Here is a 20,099-nt window from a genome sequence, read left to right on the forward strand (position 1 = left end):
GTACCAGGCTCGGTCTAGCTGCTAATAGCAAAGATGATAGATTGGGACCGGGACCCCTCAACACACACCGGGTTCCTTCTCCCTGCCTCGATCCGACGCCTCCAGTCGGGCCCAGCCGGGGACTCGGTGACTCCCGTGTCACAGCGGCTGGGCGGGTCGGTCTCCTCCCCTTCCTCCACCCGCCCCGCCCCGAGGCCGCCTCCACCCGCGGGATCCCGGCGACGCGTCCGACGCGTCTGCGAGCCAGGGCTGCTGCATCCTTCTGCCGGTCTGTCGGTCTGTCGGTCTGTCTTCGGCAGGCGAGGTTCGGGCTGGGGTGGAGGCCGAACGGTCCCCTCCCTCCCTCTCTTCCTCCCTCCTGGGAGTTGGCGGGGAAGGAACCAGCGCGGGGAGATCACGGTGAGCGAGCAGCGCAGGGACCCCACATTCCTGGTTTAGGCGGTTTCGCGGGTAGATGCCACCGGGAGGGGACAGAGCGACCTGCAGCTCTTCTGCCTCTGGGGACGCGACCCCTGAGGAGACCCTGAGGGTCGGGCTGCACCGGGAACCTCCATTCGTCTCGACATCCCTCATCTTGAACTCGAATCCCTGCAACCCTCATCCTTCATTCCGCATCCCGCATCCTACATCCCCACATCTTGCCTTCCCGCATCATGCAACCCAGCATCCTGCATCCCCACATCCCGCGTCCCTGCATCCCACACCGCAGCCCCGGTAGCGCGTCGCTCGAGGCGGGGGACGCGCTCCAGCCGAGCACGGGTCACTGCGGGTAACAGTCTAGGGTCCCGTGCCTGCTCTTCTCCAGGCACCCCAAGGACCGCAGGGAGTGGACCCCCGAGCCCCCCTGCCGCACCCCCACCGGCACCCCATTGTTCTCCACCGCCGCTCCCGGGAGGGGGAGGGGGCTGCTCTTTTCTTAAAGGGCCCTCTTCCCTTCTTGTCGCCCCGACAGGTCGCGAACACCAGTGGGGTGGGGCGTGCCCACGGCCCCCGCCCCTCCCGGGGGTCCGCCAGCCTCAGCTCCAGAGCAGCGATCCCTGCGCTCCGCCCCCTTCCCTGAGAGATCTGCGACCACTCGGGGCCGGCCAGGAGAGGGGACAGAGGTGCAGGGGTGAAGGGAGCCCCTACAGTGGAGCCGTCGGGAGGGGCGGAACCAAGTCACCCAGGAGCGAGGCACGGGGTCTGAGCGCGCAGGGAGCAGCAGGCCAGGGCCAAAGCCTCCCGGGTGACAAGGCCCTGCGTGGCGGACAGAAGCAACCAGAGAAAAGCAGGGAAAGGCCGGACCTAGAGGGGGCAAGTGCCTCACTCCCGCACCTGCACCGAGGGGACCCAGGAACTAAGAGCACATCCCCCACCTAGGACAGACATTGCCTTGAGCGCAGCCCTGTGTGCAACAGCTGCGCTCTGCGGGAAGGGGTCCTTGCTGCTGCGTCTGGATGGCCACCCATCCCCCTAACCCAGGCCTCTAGGCCTTGGAGAGGAGCCCAACTAGAAAAGAGGCCACACTCTTCGCCGCCCGACCTGGAGAGAGAGGACGACTCTTCCCCGGTGCTCCCAGGCCCAGGAGGAGCTGGGCCAGCAACAGTGGGACCTGGCCCCGCAGGCGGTAGCGGCCATGTCACGGCCAGGCCAAGGTGTGATGGTGCCGGTGAACGGGCTGGGCTTCCCGCCGCAGAACGTGGCCCGGGTGGTGGTGTGGGAGTGGCTCAATGAACACAGCCGCTGGCGACCCTACACGGCCACCGTGTGCCACCACATCGAGAATGTTCTTAAGGAGGATGCCCGGGGCTCCGTGGTCCTGGGCCAGGTGGACGCCCAGCTGGTGCCCTACATCATCGACCTACAATCCATGCATCAGTTCCGGCAAGATACAGGTGAGTAGAACTCACAGGAGGTGCGGGGATATAACAATCCACCTCCCAGCATGCCTGAAAGGGGGCCTGAGGGTCTGAAGATCCTGTCTAACAATTATGCTTTTACTCCTTCTCCCTCAACTGGGAAAAGGGAGAATGTGACTGGGCCCAGGTTAACACTTTGGTTCCATCCCCACCTCGTATTGGTTTGGGGGAAAGTGAACCTCAGTTTCTTCGCTTGCAAAGTGGGTAGATCTGTCTCTCAGAGCGACAGAAAGATTTTTTTAAAGTGAGTCCCCCCTCTCCCAGCATTGAGCCTCTCAGTGCTTAAACACGCCCCTCTATCAAACTCAGGGGTTGTTTGGTTTCTCACCACCAATCCCAGACAGAAAGTCTTTCTGATTCCTAGTGGAGCCATTTTACAGGCAAAGAAACTGAGTCTCCCAGAAGCTGAATGAAATGTACTCAGAGCTGGGATTAAAATCCATATAGCTGGGAGTCCAGGACCGGCATGGTGAACTGGCTGCAGGTGCGGGGGGGGGGGGGGGGGGGGGGGGGCCGGGGGGGGCCGGGGGGGGGGGGGGGGGGGGGGGGGGGGGGGGGGGGGGGGGGGGGGGGGGTAGTGGTCCAGGTGACGCCTGCGGGTAGTAGTGTCCACAGTAGGGGTGTGGTCGTGATGGAGGAGAGCGCAATGGAGGCTTGGTGATGAAGGGACGCTGGTCCTGCTGGGAGCAATGTTAGGAGTGGCCTGTGATGCAGGAGTGTGTGTGTGTGGAGGGGGTTGGGTGTTGCTGGCCATCTTGGTAGCCCCACAGTGTGGGTGGTGGCTGCTGATGGTGGTCTTGGTGGCCATATTTGTAGTACAATAGTAACAGTGACGTTAAAGATGGCCTCACTCGCAGGCCCTCTCTCCTCTTCCGGGGATTTGTCACCTCTATGGAGAGTTTCTGCCGCATCACTGGGAGGCCTCTAAGACACACAAGACAGCCCCGGCGCAATGAGGCCTTGCCTTGTGGGAACTTGACCTCGAGGGGCAGTGATGGGGGGCTTGGGAGGCCTCAGTACTTCCCCAGGTGACTGCTGCAGGCAACTAGCTTGGGGACAACAGAATCTTCCTCCTCCCTTCAGCTCCCTGCCCAGACTGGAGGCCACTAACCACCTGTAGCTATTTCAACTCACGTTCGTTAAAAATACGTCAGCATGTGGCCACACTACACACTCAAGAGAAAGACCAGGCAGGGTATGGTGTGGGTCCAGAGTTTCCAGGGCTGAGTGACACCTACAGAAATCCAGACACCCAGGGGACGCATCTCCAGCACCCCATCAATGTGATATTTCCTTATATCTGTCTCCATAGCTTCAGGCATGGGCTATGGTCCTGCCTCTCATAACGATGTTTATTGACCTCCTACTGTGGTCTACACTGCTATGTGGAAAAGACCCTCACTAGTAACCATCCCTATGTGGTCCAGGAGCAAGCAGGAGGTAGGAGCCTGTGAGACAGAGTTATGTGGGTACTTGGGAAGACGTGGTGCTCCCAGAAAAAGGACAGCTGGGGTGAGGAGGAATGAGTTTGGGAGGCAGAGAAACTGGCTCCAGATGTGCAGATGTAGGCCTGGATGATGAGAAGGACTTTGAATTTGACCCTGAGAACCAGACTTTATCCTAGGCTCCTTCTAAGGAGGAAAGGATGGGGTGAGATTTGTGAAGAAAAGGCGTCTGCTCCTTGGCTTAACTTTCTGTAACCTCACGGTGTTGGCTATAGAGATTTTCCAGGACTTAACTTGGAGGTTGGGGATCCTGAGAAGCAGAAATAGGCTTCCCTGGGTCCCCCAAATTTGCGTCTTTGCCTGTGGCCCTCCCCTGAGGCTTCCTTCAAGTCTGATCACCCCCACTTCAGCTCCCAAATCCCCAAGCCAAGGCTGAATCCATTCCCTTACTCTCCACAGCATCTTTCTGTGGTCTGGTCTCCAACTTCCACCCAAACTCTTTCTTCAAGCGATACCTGGCCTGTGAGCTGGAAACAGGACTAGGCTTCTGGGTGCCTGCCAAGACCCCCAGCAAGGAGAAGGGTCTGGGAACTGGGGGGCAGGGACTAGAATACCTGGGGAACTTAAGGTGGGCTGCCTCCCCACAGACAGACAGACAGACCCAGCTGAGCTACTTAGGAAAGACTCTGGCCCTCATTGTTCCAGTTCCAGGAAAGAATCAAGATGCGCACAGGCCTCTCTTCTTCTCTGACCAACTGGGGGACCTGGCTGGGGGGGGGTGTGTGGCTCACCTCCCCAGGCCTCAGTTTCCACAACATGTCACCAGCAGGGCAGAGAAAACGGAGCCTGCTGCACAGACTAACTCCTTCCCCACTGTGAACCTGCACCCCAGGCACACTATGGGAGAGGGGGTGGTAAATCCAAATGCCCAGGGCTGAGAACTTTGCTCAGTTGATAGAGCAGGCATAGGCAACGTGGCGGTACAGCCGGTCATCCCAGCATGCAGAGGTGAGAGCAGGAGGGCCAGAAGTTAAAGGTCGTCCTTGGCTACACAGCGAGCTCCAGGGCTAGCCTGGGAAAGATGAGGCCTGTCTCAAAAGCAGAACAAAACAGTGTAAAGCCATAAAACCTGAAACTCGCATACATGCACCAAAATGCACATGACTCCCGCCTAGATTTGCTTGGTATCAAAGTCCCTGGAGGTTCCTGGAAGCTGATCTGTCCTCAGGTGGGGAAATGTGAGTCTGGTTTTGCCCTGATGAAGGAGCTGGTAGACTTTTTAACCCGGTGGGGTCCCACACCCTGCCACACTGGAGCATGGGCTTGCCTGGGACATATGCAAATGAGGTATATGCAAATGATGCATATGCAAATGACAACGTGACTGCGCTGAGATAAACACTTGTGGCCACCACGAACATTTGAATTTTGTGCCGTTTTCATGGCTCATAAAGTATTATCTATTTTTTTACAACTGTTTAAAAATGTAAAAACTACTCGCCATTCTTAATATCTGTGGGAACAGGCGGTGGGTGCGTTGGCCCCCAGCTACAGTTCACCCCAACCCCAACCCTGCCAGAGCATCTTCTAATCCTGCCCATGGGGTGTGACAGGGACTGACACCCCAGAACAGCCAGCATGATGTAGGCACGCCTCGGGATGTGCCAGACAGAGCTCATGTTCAGTGCAAACACACACACACAGCCACAGCCTGCTCATCAGTCGCCGGCGGCACACGGGCGCGTGTCCTGTCTGTCTGCCTGCTCTGCTTGGCAGCCAGCGGAAGGGAAGGGAAGGGAAGGGAAGGGAAGGGAAGGGAAGGGAAGGGAAGGGAAGGGAAGGGAAGGGAAGGGAAGGGAAGGGAAGGGAAGGGAAGGGGCCAGATGTCAGGCTTGGGGACAAGTGAGAGGACAGACCTGTCACATGGGGACTGTTTATTCAGCTGCCCAGATGCTTCCAGTCCTACCCATGGGAGGGAGGAGGGGAGGTTCCCTTTTAAACCTTCCAGGCTACAGCCCCCCAAATGGGGGGGGGCAGAGAGTACCTCCCCTGGTCGAGTACATCCCCTGCTCGTGAGATATTAGATCCCTAACAGATATTAGAACCCTAACAGCTACACCCTTCTAGTGTCTCCCTCGTACTTCCGTGTGGGTGACTTTGTTTTGCTTTTCTATGCTGGGATTTGAACCCAGGACCTCACACACACTGGGCAAGTGTTCTGCCACTAAGCTACATTGACAGCCCTCTTTAGTGCTCATTTTGAGACAGCTTTACCCACCTGGCCTTGAACTTGTGGCCTCCCTTCTCAGTCTCCTGAGTCGGTGGGGGATGATGGCCTCTCACCTCTAGGCCCGGCTAGACTCCGAAAGCTTGATCCTTTTATCTGAAGCTCTCCCACGCAGATTAGCCTAGGTGATTGCAAATCGACAGTCAGACCTTGAGGGGTTTGTCCAAGTGAGCTCATGGAGGTCAAGAAGCCACCAGGATGTGGGGTGAGGGCTTAGGAATGGCTTCCACCCCCTCACACCACTTGTCTGAGGCATACAAGATTTAAACTCCAGATAGGAAGAAGGAAGCCCAGAGAAGGTGAGTCACCTGCCCAGGATCACACAGATTAGCAGCCCCAGGGCCTCCCCCCACCCCAGACCCACTCCACACAGCTAGAATGGGTGATCTGGTCCCTGTGGATAGCAGACTCCATGGTCTCTGTAGCTGGCAGGGATAGGGGGCTCCTATGTGACAGGCGTCTCCCATCTTCCTCCCTGTCCATTCTGTAAAGGCACACCTGAAACAGACGCCATGTCAGAGGCTCCCCCGGCAGCCTCAAGTGTCTCAGGATGCTAGATTTGAGACAGGCACTGGGAGGGGGTGGGCTACAGCCCTTCCTTGGGCAGCCAGGACTCCCTCGCCCTGTATCCTGCCCTCAGTGGTAGAGGGATGAATGAGGTCACCCAGAGAGGAAGGGCAGCTGTTGCCCTGTTGCCATGGAAAGCACCGCCAACACTTAGAGTCCAGATGGAAGGACAAAGCCCCAGAGAAGGTGAGTGACCTGCCCAAGGTCACACAGCTTTTTGCTCTCAAACCAAAACTAGGCTCCTATATCAGGTCTCAGGGATGAAGGTGAGGGCTGGCTGTTCCTTCCCTCTGTCCGTTGAGAGCTCTGTTGGGCTTGTTGTCAGGGTTTGAAGTAAAGCAGGGACTTCCTGAGTTACCATGGAGCCTCTAGGGCCTAAGTCCCTGACTCCCATACCTGTGGGGCCTTTTCTTAGCAGATCTAGGGCTGGGCTTAATGCCAGAGCAAGGAGGCGTAGGAGGTTCCTATCAGGTCTGGCTAAGCCATCCACAGGGTAGCCCGCGTCCCTGTCCCTGTCACAGCCCACGGTACCTCTCTGTACTCCTGTTTGTCAGGGCCTCAAGCCTCCTGATTGCCCAACTCCCTTGCTATTCTATTGGACAGCCATTGTTGCTGCTGGGCCCCCCCTCCTGGGCTGGGTCCTGGGGTCTCAGAGAGAAAGACAAAATCAATCCATTTCAGATCTTATCAATCAATATGAAATACGTGTCTAGGAAAGATAATACGTGTCTAGGAAAGATAAAAGCTAGCACGTCATGGAAATGACTTGTGAGCCCAGTTCGGACACTGAGGCCAGCAGAAAGGTTTATAAAACCCATCGGCTGGCTGTGTGATAGTGGGCAAGCCACTTAACCTCTCTGGGCCTCCATTTCCTGCAGTATAAAATGGGAGTAATCCTTCCCTGTGACAGTTTCGTGAGAAGCCATGAGAGTACTCTTGTATGTCCTTCATATGGGCACTTAGGTAGGGAAGGACCTAGGTACTTTCTGATGTTTCCGGAGGGTGATCCACATCCTAGGGGGGTGCACAGACCTGTGTGAGGGTCCAAGGAGCAGCAAGCAGCCCCCCACTCCGGACTTGGGGACAGAGAGAGGCAATGACAAACAGGAGACAGGAATGGTGGTCCCTCGGGGCTCTTAAGACCTGGCACACATGGCTGCCAGCTGCTGCCCTTTAGTGGCCGGGCCCCAAGGGACCCAGAGCCAGTGTGCAGCACTAGAATCATTAATCTCAGGCCCTGGGAGGCTGGCACAGGTGCGCCAAGGCTGGCAGGCTTCTGAGCAGGGAGTAGGACTCCCCTTAGCAACAGCACAGACAGTGAAGCTGGGAGGTGAGAACTCCCGTCCAGGACAAAGCCCGCACCCTCAGGCCTGCTGTGTGATCCTTTGGATGGTTATGAGGGTCCTGAGTGTGTAAGGAGGGTCCTGGGTCACGGTGTCTTCCCCTCTGGCAGCTGTGGGCTCTGAGGAGGTACTGAAAGCCAGTGGTGGAGCTGTTCTGATGGAGGGGAGCGAAGAGGAGGTGATAGAGAAGGGGCGTGGCTGGGAAGGAGGAGGCAGTCCTTGAGGAGATAAGGACCTGGTGGAGGAGGATGAGGAATTGAAGGGTGGGTGGGGCTCTCACAGAGATGAGAATGAGGAGAAGGAAGAGTCAGAGTGGGAAGTGGGAGTTTGGGGGCATCCCTCTTCATTCAGGGACCCCAGGGGGCCTCCCCACATGCCCATCCACCTATGCACCTGCCTCCACCTGGCCACTAACGACAATGTCACACCCAGTACTGGCCAGTCCTTAGGACAGCCTTGCTCCCTAGATACTCACAACCTTGAGCTCACTCAACCAAGAGCACAGGACCCCAACCCTAACACAGACAGACTTGGGAGGCCCTGTGTGAGGACAGGACTCCCAGGTCTGGTCCAGAAGCTCACTGGGCACAGCGAGAAGCTGTGATGTCGGCCAAGGCCCATACAACCCCCAACGCTCAGTTTCCTCATTTGTGATACAGCCAGACAGTCCAGCCTTCACTCATTCCACGGGACTGGTGGTGAGGCCCAGTTAGTGACGTTACCTGGCATGCGCAAGGCCCTGTATGAGATTCCCAGCCCAGCAGGAGCTAGGCATGGTGGAATACAGCTGTAATCCCAACACTAGGAAGGCAGAAGCAGGGGCAGAGGATCGGAAATTCAAGGTTATCCTCAGCTTCATAGAGAGTTTGAGGTCAGCCTCAGCTACGTGAGAACCTGTGTTGAAAAAAAATAGGAATTTAATAAATGTCTATTGTGTGCAGGTGTTAGGGATGTCACAATCAACACGGAAGACACAGAAAGCCTTCCTTCAGCTTTTCAGTACTTCAGCTCTGGTGGGGTCAGGATAATATGGAAAGCCAAGCATCATAGAAGTCCAGGACATGGGGCTATCACTAACCTTGAGCCTACACAGATGCCAGATCAGGGCTAGGCCTCCTCCAGATGCTACGTGGCTGTGCTCTTGCCCTGCCTCCATGGCAGAGCCCCTCTGGGCTCCTCCCACAGTCTCTTGAGCTGCTCCAGGCTGCCACCTCCACCTGCCCAGACAGCAGTGGCACTCAGTGACTGGGTACACGAAGGAGCCTGGCAGGGAGCCCTGTAGCCCGGTACCCTGAACTGCAGAACAAAGGACCCAGCCATCAGAGGTGGCTGCCAAGACAACCTGCCCACACCTGCAGCCCAGTGGCTATCTCTTCCACAGTGACAGTGCCTCGGCCCCTGTGAGTCTCTGTCCCTCTCTCCTGGGCTCTAGTGGGGGTTCACAAAGGGCATCAAAGCTCAGGTCAAGTGGCCACGTGGAGGCAGAGAGATAAGGATAGTTCCCTTCAAAGTGTAAGTGGCCTGGCCCCACTCAAACCCTTAACCTGAGTTCAAACTCTATCAAGGTGATCTCAGACAAGTTTATCTCTCTGGAACTCAGTTTCTCATCTGTGCAGAGGCTGAAAATTCAGTTGCCTAACTGGGTAACAGTGCATGTCTAGGAGTATCTTGCTCACCAGTCCATGGCAGATAGGAGATGCTCAGTAGATTCCTGAAGGTGCTGAACCCAGTATTACATCTGTAATCCCAGATTATTACATCTGGAGGCTAATGCAGACGGATTTCTTTTCAAGACAGGCTTTCTCTGTGTAGCTTTGGAATCTGTCCTGGAACTCGCTCTATAGACCAGGCTGGACTTGAACTCAGAGAGACCCGCCTGCCTCTGCCACCCTGAGTGCTGATATTAAAGGTGTGCAACACCACCGCCCGGGAAGGCAGAAGGATTTTGAGTTTGATACCAGCCTAGTCTATGTAATGAAACCCAATCTCAAACAGGGGGAAACCAAATCAAACAGGGAAAAAACACAAAACAAAGCAAAACAAAAAACCCTTGAAGTCTTGCACAGGGTGGCCCTGACCCAGCTCTGGCTACCTGTTGCTAAGGAAACCGAACCTTGTAGCCACATCTCTGGATATCTGAGGATCCGGAAAGCTGAGCTAGCCTGCATGCTTTACCACCAAGTTGGTTTTGTTTGTTTGGCTGGTTGGTTGGTTGATTTTGTTGTTGTTGGGTTGTTTGTTTGCTTGCTTCTCGAGACGGGGTCTGTGTAGCCCTGGTTGGCCTAGAACTCGCTCTGTAGACCAGGCTGGCCTCAGACTCACAGAGATCCACCTGCCTCCACTTCCTGAGTGCTGGGATTAAGGGCATGCGCCACTACGCCTGCCTACACTCCCAGTTTTTAAATGTGGCTCACGATTTTTTTTTCTCATCCTAAGCAGTGGGTGAGCAGAGGAAGCTCACATTCTCTCCAGTGAGAGCCTCCAGCCCGGCCGCAGAATGGCTCGCTTAGCAGCATCGGTATCCACACACCACGTCATTCATTCATTACATCATTTATTTGTTACGTCATTCATCTGCTCATATTCAGCCCATCATTTCCACAGGGTTGACTTTGTGCTACTGACTGTGCTGAGATTCGAAAGAGGCTGAGAAAACCAGATCAACCTTCTGAGTAAGGGGCATAGCCAGACTGAAGGGGACACAGACACCCTGTCACATAGTAACGCATAGTCACATAGTGATAGAGAATGCAAGGTGGGAAGGAGCCTGGGGGCGGGGGGTCCTGGTTCTCCTTTCAGATGGTGGAGACGATTCCAGGACCTAGTTGAACCAAGAAAGTTAAACTCAGAAGGGAGGGAAATTGGGAAGACAGGAGGACGTTCTAGACAGGATTTGGCAGGTGGCAGCCCCTGAGTATACCATTATTAAGTACTGTGTCCATTTCACAGGCTGGAAGGAACAGCATGGGGGATCCAGGGGAGGAGGATTCAGGGCCTCAGTTTCCTCCCCCTTCTCTTCCCATTGGCTGCTGCTAAGCCAGGGCACCTAAATCCTGGGGCATGGAGTGGGAATTGGTGTCAGGGAGGCCCCAGGGTTGTGAGGATCACAAGGACCCCACACACTGCCGCAGCTTTGGGCCCTCAGAGGCCGAGCAGAGGGGAGGAAATCTGGGGGCCCGAGTCTTTCCTGTCCCATCACCAGCAGCTCCCCACCCCCCATAGGGAGCTTGGGCAGCCTGTGCCCAAACCACTAATGGGCCAGAGCCAGGCGTGAGAGTCTCGGGGGAGCAATTGGAAGGAAACAGAATCTGCAGGTTCATTGATTGCGGGTGGAGCGGGAGGCCCTTGACCCAGAGCCGGCTGTTTCTACCGAAGTCAATCGGTGCCGGGCTGGACTTCTATGTGTATTCCTGAGGAGCCTCAGTTTCCCCATTTTTCAAATGAACGCCCCTGAGGAGATGATGTCAGAAGACTGTCGTTGTTGCAGGTGGCCCCACCAGCCCTGCGGCCAGTTTGAGTTGCGAAGCTGTGATATTCCAGGCTGGGTTTAGCTCCAGCCTCAGCCATGTCTCTTACTTGCTATGGAGTCTGTGAGCCTCAGTTTTTCCCGTGGTGACAAGGACTTGTGAATGGACAGTTGAAGGAGCAGCCGCAGAAGGCAGGTGGCCCCGGGCTGGAGCCGACTGAACGAGGGAACTGCAGGTGATCTTGTGTGTGTCCCAGAACTGCCCAGCACCTATGCAAACTCAGCTGAACCCAGGTCGGCCAGCTCCATTTCATAGTGTGGCTGAAGACAGGGTGGGGGACGTGTAAGTTTTGGACAGAGAAAGAGTGTCACTTGTTTCTGGGATGGTTGAAGATCCCTCATCGCTCCTCAAGCCTGGCATCCAGAGATGCTCAACTTGTTCAACCTATTCAGAACTCACTCCTGGGCAGAGGCCCCCACTTGATAGGATGTCCGTGGCTGTCTCCCACGGGCCCTCCTTCCCACAAGACCTTGGTGCCCTTAACTGAGGCCCCTGCTGGAGACTGTTCCGTGTCAGAGGGGCAAACAGGGGCTACCTGTATTCAGGAAGCCACTCTGTTCTGAAGAGCTAGGGCTTGGGGAAGATGCACCCCCAACATTGTGCCTCTAGGCGTGTGTGTGTGGGTGCTATCCAGGTAGGAAAGCAAATGGAGGTAGTGAGATCCCTGTGAGTGGAGGAATTCTACATTTGGGTACCTCTCAGCTAGGTTGGAAGCCTTAGGAAGCAAGTCATACTACAACTTGCCCTTCCTCTGCTCTGCTCAGCCCTCAGCTCTCACCCTTTCTCCCCTTGCTAGACCGGGTTTCCTCAAATGTGAAAAGGGACAGGTCTGTGTGGCCTAAGAAGAGAGGGAGGGAGGGAGGGAGGGAGGGAGGGAGGGAGGGAGGGAGGGAGGAGCAATGAGCCTGTAGGGGTCACACAGTAAGTACTCAGCAAAGGGCATTCAGTAGGGCATCCAGTGACACAAACTGATGCTCTGTAGTGGTGGTGTCCCCAGCCCCTGCCTCTACCTCAGCCTTCATCCCCCCCCCCCCGCCGCCCCATGCTGCTGGGCAGCCCCTAGGCTTCCAGCTTCTGTTTGGCAGGTAGTCAGTACCTGCCCCTCAGGCTCCCACAGAGACCTTGCTGCCTCTAACAGTAAATTCTGTCTCTGTGTCTCTCTTGCTCTCTCTGCTCCCTCCTCTGTGTGTGTGTGTCTCCCTGTTTCTCTCGTTGTCTGCCTATCTGTCTGTGTGTCTCTATCTCTGTCTCTGTCCCTCTGCCTGTCTGTCTCTCTATATCTATGTCTGTCTGTCTCTGTCTTTGTCTCTTGTATGTATCTGTCACTGACTATTGGTCTTTCTGTGTGTCTGGTCTTTCTGTCCTTCCAACCCCACCCCGTCTTTCTGTCTGTCTCTCTCTGTCTCTCTGTCTCTCTTCCCTTGTCTGGCTATCACCTCCCTGCAGCCTCCAGCAGACACTGGCCCTCAGCCCCTCACCAGCAATTTTTCAATTGTGCATTCTTGCTGGACAGCAGTCACAAAAGCTGGCACAACATCAGGCCCAGCACAGTCCTGCACAGGGGCTGACTGCCCTGGGATCCCACTCCGGGTGGCCAGCCCAGGGCTGGAGACACCCGAGCAGTGGCCCATCTCCCAGGCTCATGCACTGAGCGCCTAGTCTGCAGCTCATTGTTCTGCCCACAAATCTAGGCCAAGGCCACCATGGAGGAGACCAGTACAGCTAGGAAATCTCAGGATCCAAGTCCAAGCAGACACTGGGAGCCAGCTGCCTCCCCTCCCCATGCCCCCCTGGTTCATGGCCACCCTGGGCTGGAGGGGTGGGTGGAGGGGCAACAGCGGGCTCAGCAGTGCAGGGTCTGGTAGGGCGGGCGCAGCCGCCCTAATTACTCCAGCTCTCCAGGCTCCAATACGTTCTCAAAAGGACTCCAGGGACACTGCCTTTAATAACCACCACTAAACAGGCAAGAAAATCCATGCCTGGTAAACAGAGCCCCGGGGAGCAGATGCGGGCTGGCCAGCAGCTCCCAGAATCCTTTGTGGCAGAGTGGTCAAGGCAATCTCTAGAGCCCTTTCCCCACTGCTCCTCTCTGCCAGGCCTGGTCCCTCTTCTCCCCCTCCACTCCACAGGCCTTGGTTTCGGTTGCCTTCTAACTTCGGGGCAGATTTTTGGGAAACTGTGCTGCTAATCTGGCCTTTGTGACTCCCAGAAGTTATCAGCCAGTTCAGGAGACAAAAGCAGAAATGATTCAATGACAGAGTACAACAGCCACACGTGCGAGTTTCAGCAACAGAACTAAAGCCTCGCTGGAGGGGCTGGGCACGGGGAGCTCAGTGCAATGGTTAGGAGTTCACTGGGTGGGGACTCTGGAAGTGGGTCAAGTGTGCCATAGCAGCCGTCACAGCCAACACTCCTTGGTCGCTTCTCTATGCTAAGTCATGTGCTAAGCACCTGCCATGCCTTCTCTTATTTTGTCCCCCAGAAGTTCTTGGAGTAGGTATCGATACCCACATTTTACACATACAAACCCAGGCTGCTCCCTCACTTCTCTCACACATTCTGTCCCTGAACCCCCTTTGACTCAGGACCTGGGCAGCAGACGGGGCTCAGGGGTGCAATTCCCATCCAAGGGACATGGCCCCTCGTATCACCGCAAAGTTGACCACAGCACTTAAGGTTCATCTCGCTCAGAGCCCCTCATTCTGCAGATGCTGGAACTGAGGTACTGAGAGGGTGGGTCTAGCACGCAGGAGCAAGAGGACAGAGAAAACCACAGAAAATCGATATGCATTCCATTACAATAAATAAACATTGGGCCCTGGGGAGTCTTCCTGTGGCTGCCTGGGCCATTGCTGCTGCACAGGGACCTTGTTTCTTGGCATCTTCCATCCTGCCCCTCTCCCATCAACAAATGCAGCTCTGTGCCTTAACTTCCCCAGTCCTTGGGGCCTGTGCTGTTGTCAGGGACAACCTTCTAAAAGGCAAGGCAGAGGGCAGGGCGAGGTATTTGAAACCTGAGTAGCAACACAGTGAGAAACAGTCAGACAGGGTCAACCTCCCAGCGTCTGGCTGTAAAAACATCTCACGTTGTGAGGACCCACTGTGTGAGTCACCATGCCCAAAGTGGGGGCGGGGGGAGCTGGAGGGTTAAGCAGAGAAGCCCCCTGTGGACCTGAGCTGATTGATGGGTGGGGGCAGGAAAGAGCCTGTCATGGCCAGAGTGAGCAGGTACCAGAAATGGGGAACAATGAGGCAGGGGTTTTAACCGGTGATATCCAAACAGACCTGGATTAAAGGAGTCTGAGGGTGGCTAGGTCATAATCCAGGTAAAGGAAAGAGTCAGTGCAAGTGCCCTGAGGCCACACAGAGCTTGGGGGTGGCCATGGGGGCAGCAGGGAGACCAGGCCAGAGCTGGGTCATCATGAGGACCTCAGTTTTTACAGGTAATTGGAAGCCATAGAGGACTTTGAGCTCTACGGGAATGGGAGTGATCTGGGCTGCTGGTTGCCCCGATGGGGACAAAGGCATGAGTCTACTGCCGTGGGCCAAGGACAGGAGTCACAGTGACTTAGAGCAGCAGAGAATCAGGCAACAGAGCTGTCAAAGAAACTACACGGGCCTACACGGGCTCTCAGGAGAGAGGGTGGAGCTAAGGGCATCAACGCGAAGGCAGGATCCTCCCCATAGCCCCGGTAGCTCTGCCCACCTGGCCCATTTCCCTGGTGAGAAACCAAGGCTGACGGAGGAAGTCACCCGAATGTGGTTACAGAGCTGTATAGTCACGACATGGGAACTTGAGGTGAGGGCTGTCTGCTCCAAATCCCCGGTGGCTCACACAGACGCTGCGCTGAGGTTCCCCTCAAATCCTCCCGGCAGGTGAGGGATGCAGTGGACCAGGAAGCACCCCACCGCTGTCAAGGCGAGGAGGCCAGCATATTGATTCTTTGTCTCGATGCCTAAGGCTTGTTTTGACTCACAGTTCGTGGGGGGGGGGGGGAACAGTCTGTCATCACGGGAAGGCAAGGCAGCAGGAGTCAGAGAGGGTTGGTCCCACGGCCTCCACAGCCAGGAAGCAGAGAGAGACAAACACCACTGCTCAGCTCCCTTCCTCCTTTTTATGCAATGCAGGACCCCAGCCCACAGGGATGGTGCCACCCCATCCAAGGTGGGTTTTCCCACCTCAACCAAACCAGTCTGGAAACTCCCTCCTAGACACGCCCAGAGGTTTGGTTCTTAGGTCATGGATTTCCAGGCCCTGTCTGGAACGATCTGTGTTAACTGCCATCAGGTCCACAGAGGCCTGGGGAGGCACGGGGGACAGCTCTGCAGCAGGTGTGTCCTTGCAAGCCCAGAAGAGTCATTTCTGTGTTGTGATACCTGGGCCAGGCAGCCCAGAGCCAGTTTAGGTCCTGGGACATCTTGCAGCCTGCCGGCCTATGCTGTCAATCACTGGTTCCCTCAGCTTCCTCAAGAGTGAAGCTCACGTCTGTCATCACAGCACTCGGGAGGCAGAGGCAGGTGCATCTCAGTGAGTTCGAGGCCAGCCTGGTCTACAAGAGCGAGTTCCAGGACAGGCTTCAAAAGCGACAGAGAAACACTGTCTCAGAAAACAAAAAACAAAACAAAAAAACGAACAAACAAACAAACAAAAAAAAGAGTGGGCTCTCGGGCACACCTTCAGCCAGTGCAGAGCAAAGCAAGGGGGAGCCACAGCACTAGTGAACAGTAAAGCCAGGATACCACAGAGCTGTGGGGTTGGGACTGTCACTCGAGGGACGGAGGGAGGGAGGGGGAGAAGAATGGAAAAGCAGGGGAGGGAAGGAGAAAGGGTACACCAGGCGTGAATGCAGGCGTGGCTGAATGAAGTGAGGAGTGAAAATGTGGCCCAATGAATGGACCAGTGGGAGAAGTGTGGGATCCAATGGGTCCTGTGTGAAAGCTGGAACCCAGAAGCACTCTGGCTGGGGGCACCCTGGGAGTCCGGGAGGGAGCTTGCCCGGTAGATGGGCCTCTCTCGCTCTATGGGTGGCCACTATCCACCTTTGCTGTTCCTCCCCCCAACCCCCCCCCTCGCCTGTGATAACCAGGACCTCCAGGCCTGCCTTCCCTCTGCAGAGCTTGGGCTCGCTCTCCAGGGCCAACCCCTTGCTCTTTTTCCTCCTTGGCTTTCTATGACCCCTTCATGAACCTGGAACCCCACACCTTGACTGGATCCTGCCTGCTTTTTTCCCAAGCCCCCATGCCTTTTAAATTTCTATTGCTTTTATTTATTAGTTTATTGGAGGATAGATCACAGCCTGAAGGAGCCGAGGCTCACCTTCCAACATGTGATTGGAGTGGAATCATGAGATTGAAACCATGTTGTCAGGCTCAGTGACAAGCACCTGCTGAGCCATCTCATCGGCCCAGTCCCTATGTCTTGACCCTCCTGTCTGCACAGATCCACTTCCTGGTCCTGAAGCTCCCCTTAGGGGTCTGTGCTGACACACCTCTCCTTTCTGAGCGCAGGCACCATGCGCCCAGTGCGACGGAACTTCTATGACCCATCGTCAGCTCCGGGCAAGGGCATCGTGTGGGAGTGGGAAAACGATGGCGGCGCGTGGACGGCCTACGACATGGACATCTGCATCACCATCCAGAACGCGTACGAGAAGCAGCACCCGTGGCTTGACCTCTCCTCGCTCGGCTTCTGCTACCTCATCTACTTCAACAGCATGTCCCAGATGAACCGCCAGACGCGCCGCCGCCGCCGCCTGCGCCGCCGCCTGGACCTGGCCTACCCACTCACGGTCGGTTCCATCCCCAAGTCGCAGTCCTGGCCCGTGGGAGCCAACTCGGGTCAGCCCTGCTCCTGTCAGCAGTGCCTGCTGGTCAACAGCACGCGCGCCGCCTCCAACGCCATCCTGGCATCGCAGCGCCGCAAAGCGCCCATTGCGCCAGCAGCACCTCCAGCGCCCCCACCGCCCCCTCCACCGCTGCCGCCAGGAGGGCCCCCGGGTGCGCTCGCTGTGCGCCCCAGCGCCACCTTCGCCGGGGCCGCGCTCTGGGCAGCACCTGCCGCCGTCCCCACGGAGCCCGCGCCTCCTCCAGGAGTTCCCCCGAGGAGTCCCAACGCCCCCAACGGAGCGCCCACCGGCCAGAATAACCTCAGCCGGCCAGGACCCCAGCGAGCCACTACCGTCAGCGCACGCGCCTCCATCCCGCCAGGGTAAGAAGTCCCCATCTCCTCCGGAAGGGCACCCAGGGGCCACTGCCTACTAGGGCCAAGGCTAGGGTGGAAAACGTACTGGTGTGGGCTACCCCTCACGGACTCGCTTTGTGGTGGAGCCGATTAGCAAGCTGGACAGCAGGACCCCATGAGGCAGAGACCACCATTATCCCCTTTACAGCTGACAGGTGTCCCAGCTCACCATCTGGTTAAGCTGGTTGGCAAATAAACTCTTGGGGACCATGACTGCCATTGTCTGACTGTTACACACACACGTGTACACACACACACATACACACACACACACACACACACACACACACCTTCCTGAGCCATGGAACTTAAATCTTCATCATTGTGTGGCAAGCACTTGATCCACTGAGCCATCTTCCTAACCCCAATATATTTTATTATTTGCCAAACTTTCTTAGTGTCAGTTAGTGACACCTTCCCCAAGACAATTCCAGAGGCTATAAAAAAGAGATACCTTCTGTCCATCACCTAGGAGAGCAGGGGTTCAGCCCAGACTAACAGAGCCAGTGATGGGTGTTTTGTTTACTGTGGGCAAGGAATCGAACTCTCGGGATGTCAGGCTTGATGGCAAGTCCCCTTTACCATCTGAGCCGTCTTGCCTTTCTGAAAGAAATTTTGGGAGCATAGGAATCTCACCTGCTCCAGGCCACTGTGACCTTGGAGTAGTAGCTAGTTTCTTGAAAGAAACATCACAGTTACTTTGGGTTCTTAATGTTACTTTCCAAGCTGACCTACAGGGACTGAAATGACCTGGCTCGGAAGCAGGCCAGAGGGAACTAGTCTCTTGCTTCAACGAGAGACGAGAGACTTGCTGCTGCTGCTGCTGCTGCTGCTGCTGCTGCTGCTGCTGCTGCTGCTGCTGCTGTTGTTGTTGTTGTTGTTGTTTTGGGGGATCTTTTCACCACCTGATCTTCACATTAGGACCACACTAAAGACTGAGGACTAGAACCCAGTATGGAAATCACAGGGTTTAATGCCCCAGGCCACAAGACAGGGACCCAGGGAGCTGCTGTGAGACCACCCTGGACAGAGGAGCAGCCTGGAAGAGGTGACAGGGAGACTCACAGCCAGAACTGGGAGGGCAGAAGAGATCAGGGCTGGAGTTAGTGAGGGTCCCCAAGAGGAAGGAAACACTAAAAGCAACTATGATATGGCCCTAGAGTTGGCAGTGGTGACCCTTGGGGTCTCCACCAGGATCTTCCTGTAATGGGAAAGAACAGGCTGAGATCCAAAAGGACAGAGGGGGACAGGTGAGGATGTCCTGGGAGGAGGCTAAAAGTGCAGGCTGAGGATATTGGGGTACAAGCACATAGACCTGAGTTTGGCTCCCTAGCACCCACATAAACACCAAGCACAGCTGTGTATCGCTGTAGTCTCAGACAGAATCTCAGGGCTCAGTGGACAACCCCTATGGCAGACCCATCAGCTGCTGAGCTTCGCGTTCTGGAGGGAGAGGCCTGGAGAGTGCTGGCTGCTCTTCCAGAGGACCCAAGTTCAATTCTCAGCACCCATACGCCAGCTCACAACCACCTGTAACTCCAGCTCCAGGAGAACCTGTGCTCTCTTCTGGCCTTTGCAGGCACCAGCATACATGTGTGTACACAGAGAGACGACAGACAGACACACACACACGTGTTCTCTGCATTGTAAGGTCACTTACATATTGGTGTGTGATTGATGTGTGTGCATGTGTGTGTGTGCAAGCGCGCATGCACGTGCGTTCCAAATCATGTGTGTCTAGATCAAGAGACAGCTTGCGGGAGTTCCCTCCCCTTCTGCACTGACCCCCGGCATGGCTCTCAGATCATCAGGCTTGGCAGCAGACATCTGTACCCTCTGAGCCGTGTCATGCACCCCATTTCTGCACACACTTCATGGGTCACTGAGGACAGTGCTGGGAGCCACTCCTTGGGGACACACGATATAAATCACTCAGCTTTTCCTGATGCGTGTTCATTCTCCACAAGTGTGCCCTGGGTGTGAGCTCACAAGGCTGAGTTCTTCCAACCACACAGAAGACAGACACATGGTGATCAAGGGAGTCGGTGGGCACAGTTTTGGGAGGAGCGGGGAGGTATAGGGAGGTGGAACAGGGTAATGTGTGGTCCAGAGGGAGTGAGTGGTTGGGACAGGCCACCATGGGGAAGAGCACGTGTTTCTAGGGAGTTCAGAGAACAAGGTGTGTCCAGGGCAGTGCTGGGATATTCTATCTGTACCTAGGAGAAAGGATGGGCATTTCAGGTACATAGGAGTGGAGGCTGAACATACCTAGAAGGTTCTAGAAACCACACAGAGGTACAGCCTCCTTAGTGAATGGGGAAAACAGTTGTCTGAATGGGGGGAGGGTTAGAGCCAAACTCGGGAACCTCGAGAGAGTTTGGGGTTAGTGCCTCCAGCAGCTGAAAGCCATAGAGTGTGCTTGAGCTAGAGAGGGACATGGGGAGGAGAAAACCATCTCCTGGAGGTATTGGTCATTCGATACACCCCACTCCTGTCCCACTCGGCCATGCGGACCCCCCTCTCAGCCTGACGAGTCTATGTCAAGACTCCCCAATCTTCTCCAAGAATCCCCAAGAAATAAACCCCCCTGACTCAGCATGAGGAATGGATGGGTCGCAGGGAAGAGGGATGGGGAGGGACCCATTGGCCAACCCCTGGTCCTGTCATGTGAACTAGACTAGGAAAGAGTTATGGGTCTCTCTGTGAATCAGGCAGTCCCCACCCACCCAGTCCATGGCCCCTCACAGCCCTTACTTCTGAGTCTTTTCCTTCACCCACCAACCCAAGGGCT

At 55.9% G+C, this 20,099-nt stretch overlaps 1 protein-coding gene across 2 annotated transcripts in view; it reads left to right on the forward strand.

Moving 5' to 3' along the window:
• The first annotated feature begins 234 nt into the window (after positions 1–234).
• The window catches only part of Dtx1 (deltex E3 ubiquitin ligase 1), a 31,497-nt gene continuing 11,632 nt past the window's right edge, over positions 235–20,099 (forward strand). For both annotated transcript variants that reach the window (XM_050158946.1, XM_050158947.1), the window contains exons 1-3: positions 235–399; positions 953–1,874; positions 16,576–17,275. In XM_050158946.1, the coding sequence (XP_050014903.1) occupies positions 1,616–1,874; positions 16,576–17,275 (959 nt within the window). In that variant the 5' untranslated portion in view covers positions 235–399; positions 953–1,615. The remainder of the gene's footprint in view (positions 400–952; positions 1,875–16,575; positions 17,276–20,099) is intronic.

This window comes from Alexandromys fortis, unplaced genomic scaffold, assembly GCF_014885135.2.
Source record: "Alexandromys fortis isolate MF-2015 unplaced genomic scaffold, M_Fortis_MF-2015_v1.1 scaffold_90, whole genome shotgun sequence".
NCBI lineage: Eukaryota > Metazoa > Chordata > Mammalia > Rodentia > Cricetidae > Alexandromys > Alexandromys fortis.